Source organism: Aotus nancymaae, unplaced genomic scaffold, assembly GCF_030222135.1.
Source record: "Aotus nancymaae isolate 86718 unplaced genomic scaffold, 86718_ANA_hifiasm-v0.15.2.pri h1tg000014l, whole genome shotgun sequence".
Classification (NCBI taxonomy): domain Eukaryota; kingdom Metazoa; phylum Chordata; class Mammalia; order Primates; family Aotidae; genus Aotus; species Aotus nancymaae.
In genome coordinates, this window is record NW_026988425.1 from 5,207,430 (window position 1) to 5,224,713 (window position 17,284).

Sequence of the window (17,284 nt, forward strand, 5' to 3'; positions counted from 1 at the left end):
ATGATGGTGCTGGTCAGTGTTGGCATCTAGAGCCACGGCGGACACTTTTAACCACCTTGCATGGTCCTCAAAGAGAGCTGCACTCAACAGTGAGCGCAGGACACCAAGGCAACTACAATGACCTGGCCACGATGGCACTTCTGCTACAAAATGCTGCTCCCCGAAAGTCCTCCCAGAGCAGGCTGGTGAGAAAGCAAAAATGAGCTTGTCACTTACCACAGTCAGGGGAGCACCACCTGGATTACCTTAGGTTCGTCTCGGAAAGTGTGGGACAAAGGAGGGACATTTATGAGGTTTTCAGTGTGTAGCTTAAGGCAGGTTTTCCAAAGGGGAGGGTGGTTAGGATTGGTTAGAGTTCATGGTATACTCATTTAGGAGGGATGTGTGCCTCTCCTAAGGTATAACAGAGAACATCTAATGTTCTTTACTATAAACTGAGTAGCCGAATGTCAATTTTAATTGATTTTGGAGAAGTCATTGAAATTAACAGAAATGTTGTTTGTTAGTTTAATCTTCCTGGGCAAGAGTTAGCTGCAGTAGCAATGTCAGGTTGGTTAAGACAGTGGAAGAATAAATGGACATTAGTGTAGACAGTAAACTAATGTGGGTGTAGACGTTTAGATTCTCAACACTCAGCCCATCAAAAATCCCCAGGTGAGTTGAGTCAGAGGAAAGAAGCTCATGTCACAGTGTGAGACTTTTGCCTCTGGGAGGCCCCCACTTCATAGAAAACCCAGAAGTCACCCCAAGAAATTGAGAGAACAGTGGTGAGGTGGGAGAGGAGACCCTGGGTGACCTACAGAGCAGGCAGCCGTCAGACAGGACATCTTCTTCATGCGACTTCCAAAAGCCACACCCAGAGTGACTTCCAAGGGTGCGTTCAAAAGGAAATGAAGAAGAGAGAAGAATTCCCTAAGGGACAGCGGCATGTGCCGCAAGGGGGCAGCTGCCGAGTTCTGATCTGCACACCCACTGGCCATGTGGGAGGGTGCTGTTACACCGCAAGAAAGAGCATGCCAGCTACTGCCCGCTGCAGTGAATCTGCAAAGCGGGCACAATGTGAACCTTTAAAAAAAATTGGAAAAAAACAAGAAGGCCATTTTGTTAACCACATAGACCTACTTCCAGTGAAAGTTCAGTCTGCAGCAAAGCGGGGGAACAGAAATTAATGGTACTAAGATGTTGACTGTGTCTTGTGTCTTCATATTTTAATTTCTTTCACTTACTGGGCACCAGTTTTTCAGCCAGATACATTATATATGCAATTACTTCAACACAAGGGAAAGTCTTGTTGTTCTCATTTTACAATGAGTGAATAAAGACCCCCTTCAAAGGTTATTTGGCCACAGCTACACAGTAAGAGGCTGTGTCCTCAGAGTCTCCGTCTTTGCATCACGCCACCCCCAGTATTTCTAGAAGACAAGCCCCTTAGCTTCTGCTCCACTTCCTGTTACACCGTGCTGCGTCTGCACAATATGTATATATAAATCTACACACTGGCATAAATCATCCTCTGCAGTCTGTGTCCATCCCTAGAAAGCTCTCTTCCTTGGAAGTCCAAATTGTTATATGAATCCTTTCCCTGCCCTTCCCTGACTTCCCACAAAACTCAATATATTCTTGCTGCCCAAATTCCTTCCCTGCAACTTCAAGACCCCGAAACCCACTTTTACATAATCTTTCCTTATTATTCCCTAGACAACCTTCCCTGCAGCCATATGCTAATACATAGCTCCCTTCATTAAGCCAATATTTTTATGCCAGGTGCCTTTGCCAAAATTGTTCCCTCTTCCCTGGGAATGCACTAACTCTAATGGCTCTGTTCTTGGCAAAATCCTGTCTTAGCCTCCAGCTCAGAATTCAAGGCCCACCTCCTCTGTGAAGTATGCCTGGATGTCTGGTGAAAAGTCCTGCCCTACCCTGCTAACCCTGGTTGTGCCTCTGTCACTGTGCGCAGTGAAGAGTACCTTGCACAGGGCTCACCTGGCCAGTACGTGAACACTGTGAAGACAGGGAGTACATCTTCACCATCTCTAGCTCCCCAGAGCAGTGCCTGGCCTGGAGCAGATGTTTAGCTTGTTTAATAAATTAGAATCGAGTAGGAATGTGTTGATTTCTAACATGAACTCTTAGTTTTCTGGGAAGATGTTTAGATGAGGAAATCATGTACTTTATTCCTAGAACATATGGGAGTTTCATCAAACCTAGTGGGATATAGGAGTTCCCCCTAAAAAAAAATAGCAAAGATTTTGGATAAGTGAATTGAAAACATAAACTCTGGCAGAAACAAGGATTTCTTTTTCTTCTTTTCTAAATTAGTACCACTTGGTTCAAGAACAAGAGGTCACCTTTGTCAAGTTTAAAATTTATTAGATTTCCTTTGCTTCTCTCGAATTTTAAATCTGTGACTTAAACATACTTCATGAGGAAAGTTACACTGTTCTCTTCATGTTGCTGTTTATCAGAGAAAAGAGATGCTTTACAAACAACGCTGCACTTCACAGGATTCCTCATCAATGAGTCAATAGACTTACTCCCATTTAGGGAGCAGGAAATCTCAGATACAAGTGAAAAAAACATTTTATGCACAGAAGACACGCATAACTGAGCTGATGTTAGAACACACGGTATTTACCATCACCCTCCAGGGCTGATTGCATGAGCTGTTTCCCCATCCATGATTCCCAAATGTCCATTTCAGTTGAATAATCATGAATTAAACCCTGCTTTATGAATCAATTTATAATATGCATTGTGGATGACACAGTGATAATCTGTGGTTCTCAGGATTTATGACCTACACATTAAAGTATGCAGAACAGCTGAAGAGATAACAAACCAAAAAAAACATAAAAACAAACAAAAACTTCCAAGAGATCGCACAAAGCAGCGTGAGACTGAGTGCATGACCCAGTGCTTTCCTAAATCCTGTAGGAGTTCACAGGACAGAGTGATTATTCTGAGCTAGATAACTTAGGGACAAATTATGGGAAATGTGGGCTTTGAGGAGGAAGTCAAATGTGGCAGGATTTGACCAGATGAAGGTAGCCAGTCAGCACTCTCCATGAGAGAGATGTTTAAAATGAGGACACTGCATGACCAGGGGGCTGAGAGTTGGTGTAACGTAGCAATCAGTAATGAAACTTCAAAGACGTGCGGGAAGCAGAGAGGGAGGATATCAACCCATACTATGGTGTTGGGGGCTTTGTCTTGTAGGTTACCTTAGTGACTGGCTTTTCAAAATAAGAAAATGACATGCTTATTTTTGTTTTGTTGTTTTGCTTTTCTTGAGACAGGGTCTTACTCTGTTGCCCAAGCAGGAATACAGTGGCACGATCATAGCTCACTGCAGCTTCAAACTCCTGGGCTCAAGCGATCCTCCTGCCTCAGCTTCCCAAGTAGCTGGGACTAGAGGTGTGTGCTACCATGCCCAGCTGATTTTTTTTGTAGAGATTAGGTCTCACTATATTGTCCAGGCTGGTCTCAAACTTCTGGGATCAAACAATCTTCCTGCCTTAGCTTCTCAAAGCACTGGGATTACAGACGTGAGTGTCTGTGTCCAGTTCTTTTTTTCTTTTTTTAAAAGAAAACGAATGTGTCAAAGCTCTAAAAGATGGTGGAATGAGATGAGTGAAGCCACACCATAGATCAGTAGGTGATACTGGGTATACCCGTGTGGTAATGGAGCCTGCCTGCGCTAGGAGTGAGGCAGTGTGGATGAGAAGAAAGAGGAATTTAGAGAAGGCATGGAGGAAACAGGGAGCAGAGAGTTGACAGAGAGAATGAGCCATCATTGATAGAAAGGAGGAAGATAAGCTAAGAAACCAGCTTGGGAAAAATCAAGAGTTCATATGTGGTTTTGTGTCTTCTTCCAAAGCAGTGGAAGAAAGTATCCAAGCCGTACTCAGGCTAACAAGCAAGGAGCAGGAATCACCAGCGATCACAAACATACAGGGACTTAATGCCGAGAATCAAATGCTTCCAGTAGGGTAAAAAAGCTGGAGAAGGGATCTGTGCCCCTGGCTCCAGGCATAACTCTGGAAGGCCTTTCTGAAAAGCTGTGCTTAAGGAAGAAGTTAGAATGAGTGCCACCCACCTAAAGTGCCACAGAAACCTATTTAGGCAACTCAGCATCTCCACACCATTCTATGCTGAAACTGCTGCCATACTGAATGACAACAAATGATCCTGCCCAACACGATGGATTTATTCCCCAGACAAATGAAAAGCAGCCCATCTTCTCTGCAGAAGAAGAGCTATCCAGGGTCTTGTCTATCAGCACCTTCATCACTGGAGATGTTCTTGTCAGTCACAATCATAACCTCTGCAAACAAAAGACTATATTAAGGCATCAATCACTGCCCACACCTCTATCAAACTAAAAGAGAAAAGGGAAAAAGAAAAAAGGAACTTGGCTAATACAACTTTCCTGGAACGAGAAAGAAATTTTAGTTACTATAGTCTTCCTTTCTACCAGTGATCAAAAAACTTATTTCTATAAGGGATCATAATTATAATTATTTACAATAAACTTCTTTTTGTCTATTCAAAAAAACACTTTGGCTATTTTCTTGGTAAATAAAATCTTCATTCTTCACGGGTTTGATCCCTCTGGGTCCTGTTTATATTGGATCGTTATAGTCTTGCATTAACTTTTGCCACTGGTTTGGCAGTACTGATGTCGCTGATGATAACCTGGGGTTTCGCATTCCTGATCTGGGAACTGATGCCTTTAATCAAGGAAAGTATAAAGTTAGAGGAACAGGAACTCAACATTTGTGAGTGGCTCATTAAGGGTAATAACAAAGGGAGGTGGGGCACGGTGGCTCACGCCTGCAATCCCAGCACTTTGGGAGGCTGAGGCAGGCAGATCACCTGAGGTTGCGAGTTCAAGACCAGCCTGACCAACATGGAGAAACTCTGTCTCTACTAAAAATACAAAATTAGCTGGGTGCGGTGGCGCATGCTTGTAATCCCACCTACTTGGGAGGCTGGGGCAGGAGAACTGCTTGAACTAGGGAGGCAGAGGTTGCAGCGAGTCCAGATCATGCAATTGAACTCCAGTCTAGACAACAAAAGTGAAACTCTGTCTGAAAAAACAAGGAGTTGTGTATTCTCACTTCCAGGAGTCAGGGGCTCATATATTTTGGCCATTGGGAAAATAGCCTCACACCTTGGTCATCCTTTTAAAGTGCATACTGCATTCTATAGGACATCACCCAGTCTCAAGTGATGCCACTGACAGATGTTATCTGTGTATGCAAGAGGTCACTCTCCCACTGTTTAAGGCCAGCTGCACATGTGTGTTAGATAGGAAGACTGCAGAATGCCATAGGAATAAGGTCATTGCTTCACTTCTCTTGCTATAAAATGAGTTATTAGGTCAGAAACAAAGTTTATGTGATACCATAATCGTATTAATGCATTATTTTTGATGGTAGTATTGGCAGAAGCATTTCATACCCAAAATGTCTATTCCAGAGAGGACAAATAACTACTGTTTTTTTTTTTTTCCACAATAAAATGGGTCTTATGTAATGAACCTTCCCCTGCATGTCTATCTGCCCCCAACAGAATGACTTCATATATGACAGTCAACATCATCCACTCTTAACAGGAGGCACATACAGCAGGGATGGGCCAAGGCAGCCTTAATGAGGGAAAGCCCATGTTGTTGAACTCATCTTTAATCTTCATCCCTGACACCAGGGCCGTCTTATTCCTGAGCTCATTGGGAAAACACAGATGGCATAAGAAAAGGCTGGCTGACATTCCCAGGCTGGTCATCTCCACCCCTTGGTTCCTGAAACACTTATCTGAAATTGATGCCCTTTGGTGAAGATTCATAAAGAACACAAACATCTTAGACTCTGTGCTCATACCTCTTCTGCAGACCTCTTTGTCACCAATTCTCCAGGTTTATTTCTTTCAGGTCCTCAAGTATCCAACCTGCCATCGACTTCCTGTGAATCAGTTATAAGCTGTACCTCCGGACATGTTTCCTTCCAAGAAAAAATGAGACATGACACATTCTGCTTGATTTCTTCCCTTGGGAGAAATTCCCTTTACTACTCTTCTGTTGGAGCAAACCTGTGAAGAGCTGCAGAAATCTCTCATGAGCTGTTACCAGCACACCATGCAGAACCTTCTGTAAGTTAGCATCCACATTTGTTTCCCTCAGACAATCAAGGGAGGCCACAGTTGAGGGCTGGCTACAAGAGAGACACCTGTGTGCGGCCTTGGTGGGGATGCTGAGAGATGAGTCTCTGGATCACGCTTACGCTCGGCCTCACATATGCCACTTTCATTCCACCCAGTGCTGTTATAAAAGTCAAACTGTGTGACTCATGATTCAGATCTTAGGATTATTTGATGTCCCATAGTTAGGCATCTGGTCTCCACCAGGACCTAGGAAAAACAAAGAGCCATTTCAGAAAAATAAAAAATGTTGTAGTTATTTTCCAAAAAAGCGTTACTAGGTGATACGGTTTGGATTTGTGTCCCCCGGCCAAATCTCATGTCAAATGGTAATCTGCAGTGCTGGAGGAGGGGCCTGGTGGCAGGTGACTGGATCACCGGGGCAGATTACCCCCTTGCTGTTCTCCTGAGAGTGAGTTCTCACAAGATCTGGTTGTTTAAGAGTGTGCAGCGCCTCCTCCTTCTCTAGCCACGTAAGGTGTGCCTGCTTCCCCTCTGCCTTCTGCCATGATTTTAAGTCTCCTGAGGCCTCCCTAGCCATGCTTCCTGTACGGCCTGTGGAACCATGAGTCAATTATAAATTATCCAGGCTCAGGTTGTTCTTTATAGCAGTGCAAGAATGGACTAAGAAAGGATTGCAAGTGGCTTGCAATAGTTTCCATGAAGCATCTGGTCCTTCCTAATTCATCAGCTAGGATACCAGATAGCAGGTCTCTGCCCTCTCTTGCTTCAAGCTCTCCTTAAAGCTGTATTTTCAAGGTACTCAATAAGAGGATCAGAGCACCGTACCCTCCAAAATCAAATTTAAAAAAAAAAGCCTGACCAAATAAAAAAGGAGCACTGAGCTTCATTTCAATATCAAATGGAATGAAAGTTTAATGCTTACTTTTTAGTTATAGGGCGTCAAATAACAATTGTCTTTCGCTCCCCACCGCTGGGTTACATCTGGACGAGCAGAAGCTTCACAGGCGTGGGGGCCCTTACACGTTTTCACTGGACTTATCTCCTCTGCTCCATATTACATGTGATTGACAGGACATTTCTGGCTTGCCAAGTTCAGTAAGTGTGATGCCATCAAGAACTTGAACCAATATAGTGCCCTGTAGAATGGCGAGATAATCAAGTTCCCTAGGGCTAAACTGTGACAGAGAGTAGGAATGCTGGGATCTAGCAAAAGTGAAAGAGTCCTGAGTATCTGATACATTTTGCCCAAACTAATGTTCCTTTTACCCTGGCTTAATATCTTTGTAATATATTCCAAGACATATTACCAGCTTCTTCAGTAATTCAATATGAATAAATGAAAATTATGTAATTAAACATAAACAAATTGTAACATTATAATAGCTTTGATGAGTAATTCTTCTCTTCCTGAGTCAGATTCTATACTGTGCCTCTAACGTATGCAAGGATTCGATTGTAACTATATAGGTGCAGAGGTAATGGGAGAGGTAGAAATTGGCATGAAAAGAACTGTCCTTTCTTTAAAGCTGTATCAGGTGATGACAGGATTGGCCTCATCAAAGGAGGGGCCTCTGTTAGCAAGAGGAGCTCTGAAGCCCTCTTTCCTTGCCTCTTATTCTCACTCTTAACCAATTTCCTGTATTTGCTAAAGAAGACCTGGTGAAGTTCTGAATCAACTTACACTGTAATTCAGTCATTTGTATGATTGGCCTCCATTTGGGACTTTTGGCTACATCAGGCCTGCAGCTACAAGAGATGAGCATTTGTTTAGGACTTAGAGATTTGTCATTGGACATACCTTGAACTGAGTATGTAAACTCTCAAGCCGACATTTTCTTTCTTTGAACTGTTCAGTTTGGTCACAAGCAGCCGGCTCCCCACCCTCCTCAGAGTCCTCATTCTCACTATGATGTTGCTGCAGTCACTGGGTCCTCCGTCTGCCTTCAACAGGCTTTGTATTCCCAGGGTCTGCGGGAGATAATTTAAGCAGCTGTTTCCTAGTGTGTCAAAAGTCCAATTTCTCATTTACTAGTGGTAATTAGGTCCTTATTGCCCTCAAATCCAACCAAGGCTGATAAGCAGTTCTAGGGTGTTGCTCCTAGGGACTGTTGCATACAACTACTTTTGCTACTAAATTCCATATTAGCAAGCATTAAATTGCAAGAAATAAAAACAGGCACAAAAAGACAACTACTGTATGATCTCACTTATATGTGGAATCTTAAGAAGTTGATCTCATAGAAACAAAGTAGAGAGGCAGTCACCAGAGTGGGGGCTGGAGAGATGGGGGAATGGTACATGTTGGGAGCTAAACGACGTGTACATATGGGCATAGAGAGTGGAACGGTAGACATGGAGACTGGGAAGGGTGGGAAGGTGGGAGGGGTGAGGGATAAGAAATTACTTAATGAGTATAATGTACATTACTCCAGTAACGCTTACAGTAAAAGCCCAGCCTGGGTCACCACTACACAATATATCCATGTAACAAATTTGCTCGTATACCCCTAAATTTATACAAATGTTTTAAACAAGACACAAAGTTTCAATTTAACTGGAGGAGTAAGTTTTGGTGATCTATTGCACTGCATGTTGACCACAGTTAATCATAATGTATTGCATATTTCAAAACTGCTAAGAGGATAGATTTGTAACATTCTCTCTCTACCCACACAAAATGTAAGTTAGTGAGGTGATGGATATATTAATTTGCTTGGTTTAATTTTTCTACAATGTATCAATTTTTAAGCCCACCCTAACCATTTTAAGTAGAGAGGACTTTAAAATGGAGTGTCCACAATGTTGCTGTACACTGGATTGGAAAACTAGTTCCAGACTTGGCCTTCAGAAGGGACTCTGGAACACTGCAGGCCCATGCAGGCCAAAGGCTGCTACCTCTGCTGAGTGAGGAAGGCATGGAGTCAGGATCAGAGCGTGCACCCGGTGCCTGGAAGTCCTCCTTTCCCACGGAAACAAGAAAGCACCAGCCATCACTGCTGCGAAGGGTCTTGATGCCTGCAAGACAAACAATATGGGGGTGGCAAGGCAAGTTCTCCTATACAGCCAGAGCAGCAGGGGTGGGTCTTGCCCTTGCTTCTCCCTTCCACAGCTTTTGTGAGTACATCTAATTGTCAGGCTCTAACTCACATCCAAAACTCTAGCTATGAACATGCAGGGTTAGCTGTCTAGACCCTCCGATCCACAAAAGACCCACGAGAAGGAAGATTAAGGATGCTGTTGCCAACCGCCTCTGTCTTCCACATTAAGACATGTTTAAGATCAGAGATAATAACCTTAGTCTAATGCAATCAGTTTCCTTGACTGTGATTCATCACGTGTCATTTGTTTGCAACTTGTGTAACACTGGAGAAGTTTGCTCTTTTCTTTTCTAATTATTTTTCTCCAATTTGATTTCATTTCCATTACTTAAGTTTTAGTGTCCTGTGATAGCTACTTAATCTGAACAACTAATCTTCAGCTGGGGAATTAACTAAATGAGTGCTGAGCAAGCATTTTTGCTCACTTCTTTAAAATAGCTACTCTCGTAGGGTCAAGCGTTTTGCTTTTTATATGATATTCACAGACAGCTCTTTAAATAAATATCCAGATATAAACTATATATGTATATATATACATATATACACGAGACAGCATCTTGCTCTGTTTCTCAGGCTGCAGTTCAGTGGTGCAATCACAGCTTCCTGCAGCCTCAACTTCCTGGGCTCTAGTGATCCTCTTGCCTCAGCCTCCTGAGTAGTTGGGACTGCAGACACACACCACCACAGCCAGCTAAATAGAGACGAGGTAATGCTGTGTTAGCCCGGACTTAAAGCAGCAATTTTTCCAGTGATATTTTATCACTAGGTTTGTTAAGGCTTCTGCAGTTTTCTTTTATGGCTTCAACTGAGCAGGCACACTTTGCTCCTAACTCTCAGTTACTAGACTCAGAAGTGCCTGAACCTTTGTGGCTTAGCTGGGTTATACTTTCATCCAGATATCAGCTGTTTAACACATTCATTCATTCACTCAGCTCACTGATTCAGTAATCATTTCTTGTTAACAGATGTGTAGGAAACATGGTCTGGGCATTGGGGACATGGCAGTGAGTGGGTTCTGCCCCCTGGGACAGATGTCAGGGCACAAGGACTGGAGAGATGATGTACACAATGAGAGGTGCTGGCAGTTGCACACACGCTGACTACGGCTGGTTGATCCCCTGACAGGCTGGGAGGGGTGTGGGAGTGGAGAGGAGTGGGGCAGCCTCCTCGGTTTTCAGCCCTAGCAAGTGGGGGAACGGGGCACATGCAGGGAGCGTGCTGCAGGGAGATGCTCCTCACAGGACCCGGGAGAGAACCGACTGCCTGGGATGGCCATGGCCATGATGATGGTGGCAGGACAGGCAGACAGCCATCTTACCAACAAGACTCATACTGCTTAGATGTGGGGAGGAGACAAAGGAAAAAAAAAAAGGAAGGACCAAGAATGATACCAAAATAAAACAAAAAAGTTTAATATTCAAAACACTATCAAGGACATTTCCCAGAGAAACTGGAATAGAATGGACCTTGAAGAACTGGCTGGATTTACTGTCTGGGATGGCAAGGGGGTGTCACCTGCACACCAAGCCCAATCTTACAAAGGGGCTGCCTGGAGCCATGCACTGTGAAGAATAAGAGCTGGGCACACACAACAACCGAGGAATTGACTGGGAGGCGGGTGAGAAGGAGGGGGAGGGGAGAGGGAGGGGAGGGGGAGGGGAGAGGGAGGGGAGGGGGAGGGTGGGTGTGGATGCACATGCCTCAGGAGGGGAGCACTGAGCAGAAAGTGATCATAAAGTCACTTCCTCTACTTCTTGTTTTTTTTTTTTTTTTTTTTTTTTCTGAGACGGAGTTTCGCTCTTGTTACCCAGGCTGGAGTGCAATGGCGCGATCTCGGCTCACTGCAACCTCCGCCTCCTGGGTTCAGGCAATTCTGCCTCAGCCTCCTGAGTAGCTGGGATTACAGGCATGCACCACCATGCTCAGCTAATTTTTTGTATTTTTAGTAGAGACAGGGTTTCACCATGTTGACCAGGATGGTCTCGATCTTTTGACCTCGTGATCCACCCGCCTCGGCCTCCCAAAGTGCTGGGATTACAGGCGTGAGCCACCGCGCCTGGCCCCATTTCTTGGTTTTTAAATCATTGTTGTCTGTGGGCTTTGTCCTCTGTGCTCTCTCTTACCCCAGATGAAGTCTTGGGCATGCCCCCAACCTTCTCAGTCACTCTGAGACAACACAAAGTGCAGTGCGATGTGCTGTCACCTATTTCCCGACTGCAACTAGCTTCTCCCACAGACGCGAGCAAGACGAGTGTGGGTGGGTAGGAGTGCGGCATGACAGGCTTTTTCTTTGCTCCAACATTTTCCTTATTCACCAGCTAGTGAATAAGGTCTCCACCTCCAAGCTTGGGGTGGGAGAAGAAGGCATCAAAAGAAAAAGATGCAGTCTTTCACGGCTCATTCAGTTGTAACCTGGGTTCACCAAGCGCTCGAGTCCAAAGTCAAAGAACAGGCTGGTGGGGTGAGCTTCTCTCCGGCAGGGAGCTCCTCGGGACGGTCCAGCATCTTCCACACATGACTGGGGCAGGGTTCAGCTCCAAGACCCACATTACACCCAAATTATTTTAAGAGAGAAAAGGTAAAAACAAAACACTAAAATATCACAGAAGGAGCCACTGCGACAAGCAGCTGACACCCTTGGGCTGGAGAGAACAAAGGAAAGGAGAGGGAGGAAGCAAAACTCAGAACCCTGGAGGAGCTGCCGCCCACAGCTCACACACAGACATCTGAGGAGGGACATTCTGGGCTGATGCTGGGGTCACTGCTCTTGGAGCCGGGGCCCTGTGGAGCCGGGAACCCAACTTTGCTGGTATCTCTGAGGGGCTCTGCGTGTGTCAGAGAAACTGCAGACCAGATTCGTATGCTGCTCTGCTTGTAAACTGCCACTGCCAGGGTGCAAAACCAGGGACAGCAGGATGCTGGCAGGACCAGGAGTCAGATAGGAAAGAGTGGGAGGCACAGCCCCTCTCCCACTTCTCATCTTCTGCTCGTCTTGGGTGCATCTGTTGGCACAGCTGAATAGGACTCCGACAGCAGAGACGACGTGTGACTCCCAGTCCCCACATCACAAGGCAGAGGATAAAAGGGAATGTGTGGGGTTGAGAGACAGTAGCTTAACCACCAGCTCAGCATCTTGGGATTCATCCCTCTTCCAGTCAACAGGAAGTGACAAAGAGCATGGGAAGGCCCTAGGGGCGATGCCCCTTCTGCTGACGTTTGGCTGGTAGAACGTAATCACATGTCAGATTACGGGAGGCTGGGAAACCCTTGGACGCCTAGACAAAATGGAACCAAGTACTGGTGAGCGGCTGCCACTGTCTGCCACTGGTGCTGTGTGGATACAACTCAAAGTGAGGACTTTCCAACTGCGGACATCCAGCTACAGTCCTTTCGATGGGGGATGGAAGAGCACAGTGTTATTCCTGGCTGCTCACTTCCACTCTGCTTCAGACCTGCTTTCCTCCCAGCTCCCACTGAGATGCCCAGCATATCCAGTGTGCAGAGACCCTGCTTCATCCCAGTGCTAGTGAGCATGAGGCTCAGTCACCTCCAACCCATCTCCTGGAGCTGTCCCGTGGTTCCCCTGGAACCACTCTAGTGCACGTAGTGTCTGACCCTGAGTACTTCACTTCATGGTGCACTGCTTTCAACAAAAGCTCTGGAAAATAGCATGATTGAGAGGTAACTTGATTTATTAACATATACGTCCACTGAAATGGCTAATAGATGTAGTCTAGAAACCAAGGAGACCCCTCACCGACCTCAGGTGAAAGAGAAGTCTGTCCCTCCCTTTCCTATCGCTCCTCAGAGGTAGGTGGGGCATGCCCTTGCTGCCTGTCTAAGAGAATCCCCTCCTCAACAGGTGTCACCTCTGCGCACCTGCCTTCTTCCTCCTCCAGTCTTGGAAGCAACAGGAAGTTTCTCACGTGACCAACTGTTACAGCTGCCAGGTGTTCACAAATCTGAACTGTTACAGCTGCCAGGCATTCACAAACTCACAAGGCAGAGTGGGCTCGTCCTCCTTTACAGAGGGCAACTGCAGCGTGGAAGTCATGCAAGTCCTTTCAAATGCTGCTTTATCTATTTTTTCTTTTCTCAATCAGCTTCCTCAGGTTGAAGAAAATTTTGCTTTAACAATCATATTAGTTTTGCATTCTATTTCAAACTGATGTCTTAAAACTAATTTTTTTTGTCTGGTTTCTAAGTAAAATCAGTGTTTCAGGAAGAAGCAACATGTTTACCCTCTGGCTCCAAATCACTTTGAGGGTAAGCGCTGAGGCTGTGAGCAAATTGCTGATATCTGGAGACAAGTTGAAAGCCCACCACCGCAACCTGAGAAAAACAAGCAAAGACAGCTTAGGACTAAGCATGGCGGAACGTGCCTGGGCGGACAGCTAGGTGGTTCCCACAAGATGCCTTCCATCCCAGGATACCTCAGAGGATGGCCTTTCCCCTCCGCAAGAGGGTTCGGTTATGTCCTGATACCGTTGGAAATTCTATTTGTGTGGAAAACACACAGGGAAAGACAGACATCTTGTGGGCATATCATAGCATTACATCACAGGTCTGGAAATTAATACCTAATAATCAGGTAATATCACTGAATAACATGTTAGTCACAAAGAATTCCATCAAACATCTCTCCAGCTTTTAAAAGAGAAAATGAACATATAGTTCATTTTTCTTATGGTTAAATGCATCAAATAACACATAGCCTTGAACTTCCAAAGAGCAGAGAGCTTTCCGTTTTGAGTTCTCCTTGGTTTCTAGACCACATCTATTAGCCATTTCAGTGGATGTATATGCTAATAAACCAAATCTACAGTTATTGCTCAATCATGCTAATTCCAGAGCTTTCATTTTAAGCAGTTACCAAGTATCTGAGAGGTAATGAGCGCGTGGGGCGAGAATTGAGACTTTTTTAGTTGGATCCTCTGAACAGCTGGCTGGATTCGACAGGCACAGGGAATCCCAAGACCAGAGTGGAATGCAGACATTCCTCTGGGTCTTAGGGTTTCTCTGGCAGAAAAACAGAAACTTTATCTTGGAAATTTGACAAGAAAAATGCTTGTATAGAAAAAGCAAACCGTCTTTTTCCTATGAGTAAGCTGAAGATATATTTATCTATTTTCCAAAATGGATATCACCATCAATAAATTATTAAAAACGACTTTCTGTCTAGTGAATCCTATTGAGTGGGTCCAATCCTTGTCACTTTTTACTTAAATTACAGTTGGTCCTCTGTTAAGCAAACACCAGCACACATATGTCATTTGCTTAAGAATTTAAAGACAGATGTGAGATTCCAAAGCCACACCATTTGCTGCAGGACAGATGTTTGCTTGTTTCCATCGTGAGGAAAGAACAGGTGTGGACCATCACGTGGGAAAGAGAAAAAATGTAATTTTGACCATTCCTCAATTAGTGGCCTACATAAATTCTCATTATGACCAATAGTCACTCCTGTTTTTGTACAGCCTGCACGCTAAGAATGACAAGTGGCACAGACATGTGTGACCTACAACGCCTAAAATATTTACCACGTGGCTCCTCAGAGTTTACCTATCCCTGCATTTCATAAACAAGACTTGTTTTCATGAAATGTTTTGAGAATTGGCTTTGAGAAAGGTAGGAGAAAATGGAATTTTATTAATATTTTTGAAGGGAAATATTTGTTGTTTCTTACCTTCAATTATTTGCAGCAAATCTGACTCCTTTTGACCTTCATTTAACATCTACTGTGCAGTATTTAACGGGAAGACTCATCTCTAAGATCTAAAAGTCACTATCGTCCAATTCAAAATGTGGTGTTATTAAAAAATTACTCAGTGCTAAGGGGCAAAAAAGGTGGGAGAGCCTTGGGGTTGCGGAGGTAAGCCACGGAACCCGGAAGAGCAGGTAGGATTTCCACACCTAGAGCTGGAAGGAAGTGAGTTTCAGGCGAGGGGAAAACAGTCGCAAGGGTGCACAGGCAGGGAGGCAGCAATGAGAATTCCAAGTTCCCCTAATGATAAAAGTGCATCCTACCTGTGGGTACGATGGTGTAGTGTCTCTCTCCAGTAATGTGCTTTGGAAAAACACTCATCTAAGTAATTTTAAATAAAAGGAAAGTTATTGTGAAGATGAATTTGTCTGGAGTCAGAGGCTAGCGCCGGAATGATCATGATCCCTACGCATCTCTCTCTCTAATACCTGCTGCCCCTTTCCCTAATGGGTCATAAGGTCCGTCTTCCACTGTGTAGCTGCATCCCTCTGTGGATCTGCTCACTTCCCTTTTCTCTTTTAACCTTACTGTTTTCTGCCTACCTGAGGCAGAAAGCTTTCCTTTTTCTGAGGAAAGCTGGGACTTCGATCAAGGGCACGTCCTCAGTTATGTACACGCCTGTCTTGCTTGGGTGTCAACGACAGGACACCTAGCTATTGCTGCATGGCGCTTCCTCCACTCCACAGCAGGTGGTGTCCCGAGTGTGTAAGAGAGGCAGGGGTGCGAAATTTGGAGAAGAAAACCCAGAGAAAAATGTAGACTGATTTTTTTTGGAAAGGGTGTTTTCAGTTGCAATTTCCATACGGAGGAGCTAGGAAATGGCTGGTAAGGTCTAGACATTAACACAAGCACTCTTTCTCTTGAATTTGGACTTTTTAACCAGACGATGGAGGCTGTGAGAGCCTTCTGAACAGGGTATTAATGGGGACAAGCTATGATTACTAAAAAGACGATTCTGGTGGTGGTAGATATGGTGACTGGAGATAAATACCTCGGTTCAAACGAGATCTGAATTTACTCACTAACTACGGCTACAACTAGTTTTTTTTCCTTTTTCTTTCCATTTTCTCCCTCTTCCAAGAGATACCAAAAACAGGATTTGGAGGTGGCAGGATAATAGCCAAATGGGTGGGCAGGGTGGCCAAGGATTCCACCAGGCTTTGGGCTTGGTGCCCACAGCTGGGCGTGGGAACCCGTCGCTCGGGAATCAGGGGCTGCCGCGGCGACCGGCGTGGACAGACGACCGAGGAGCGAGAGGTCGGAAGACAAGGGGACCGTCACAGGAGCAGGGGAGCCGCCACCCGAGACTAAGGCCGTGCAACCAGCGTCGAAGCGCACTGGGCGCGGCCTGAGAAAGCGCACGATCTCCGCCTGCCCCGCGGCGCGTCGGGAAACGTAGTCCTCCCTCTGCTGCTCCCTGGCCCGGGACGGGCTCCGGGACAGCGCCTGTGCCTCTAGTTGTAAATCACGCACTTTCCAGTCCTGGACTCTGGGTCCTTCCACTCCGGCGGGCGTCTAGAGCTTACGTCACGGGCGGGTCACCTCCCACATAGCAGTTGGCTTTAGGTGTTTATGGGAAGCCTGTCGTACAGCAAGCTGGAGATAAAGGATTGACCGCAAAAAGTGGAAGGAATGCACCTCCGATGCCTCTACTCCTCTTGGGTGCTCCTCTGCGGGCGGTTTCCCCGTCGCATAGCGCAGCTGCACTCCAGGTGTTGCTCAGGCATCTCTTTAGGCAGCCTGGCGCCTCGGGAAGGGGCGGGGCCAGCCAGGGCGGGGCGGGGCCCTGAGTAGACTGCGTCGCGTCCGGGGGCCGCGCCGGGTAGCGTTTCTCTTTAGTGCCTGAGGCAGCTCTGGCTCGGAGAGCCTTTCGCTAGCCCTACGGGGACCTCTGTGCACGGATGGACCCGCCCGGACCCGGCGGGAATCGGCCGGGCAGGCGGCGGCCCCGGCGGCATCAGCAGAGACAGGACAGGGCAGAGGCCGCGGGCCCCTGAGGCGTGCGTGCCCACCGGGCCCGGCAGCGGCACCATGATGCCGGGCGAGACCCACTCGGCGGCGCCCGGGACGGCGGCGGACCTGGCGCGATGTCAGGGCTGCGCCTCTCTGCAGCAGGTGCGGCACCTCCCGGGGCCGCGGGCGCGGGGGGCGACTCTTGCTTGGCCGTCAGGGATCGCGGGAATGTGGGGTCCGGCCGCGCGGGCTGCGCCTCAGTGCGCTGCTCTCCCTTCCCTACCGAAGCTTCTGGTTGCTCGTCTCC

General features: G+C 46.2%; 1 protein-coding gene and 1 pseudogene across 1 annotated transcript in view; one reads left to right on the forward strand and one right to left on the reverse strand.

The window, feature by feature from the left end:
* Positions 1-17,057, reverse strand: part of LOC105732965 (dol-P-Man:Man(5)GlcNAc(2)-PP-Dol alpha-1,3-mannosyltransferase-like) — a 38,532-nt pseudogene extending 21,475 nt beyond the window's left edge.
* ICE1 (interactor of little elongation complex ELL subunit 1) overlaps positions 16,818-17,284 on the forward strand; it is a 64,475-nt gene continuing 64,008 nt past the window's right edge. Inside the window, exon 1 of the mRNA XM_012475262.3 lies at positions 16,818-17,139. Within this exon, the coding sequence (XP_012330685.2) occupies positions 17,056-17,139 (84 nt within the window). The 5' untranslated portion in view covers positions 16,818-17,055. The remainder of the gene's footprint in view (positions 17,140-17,284) is intronic.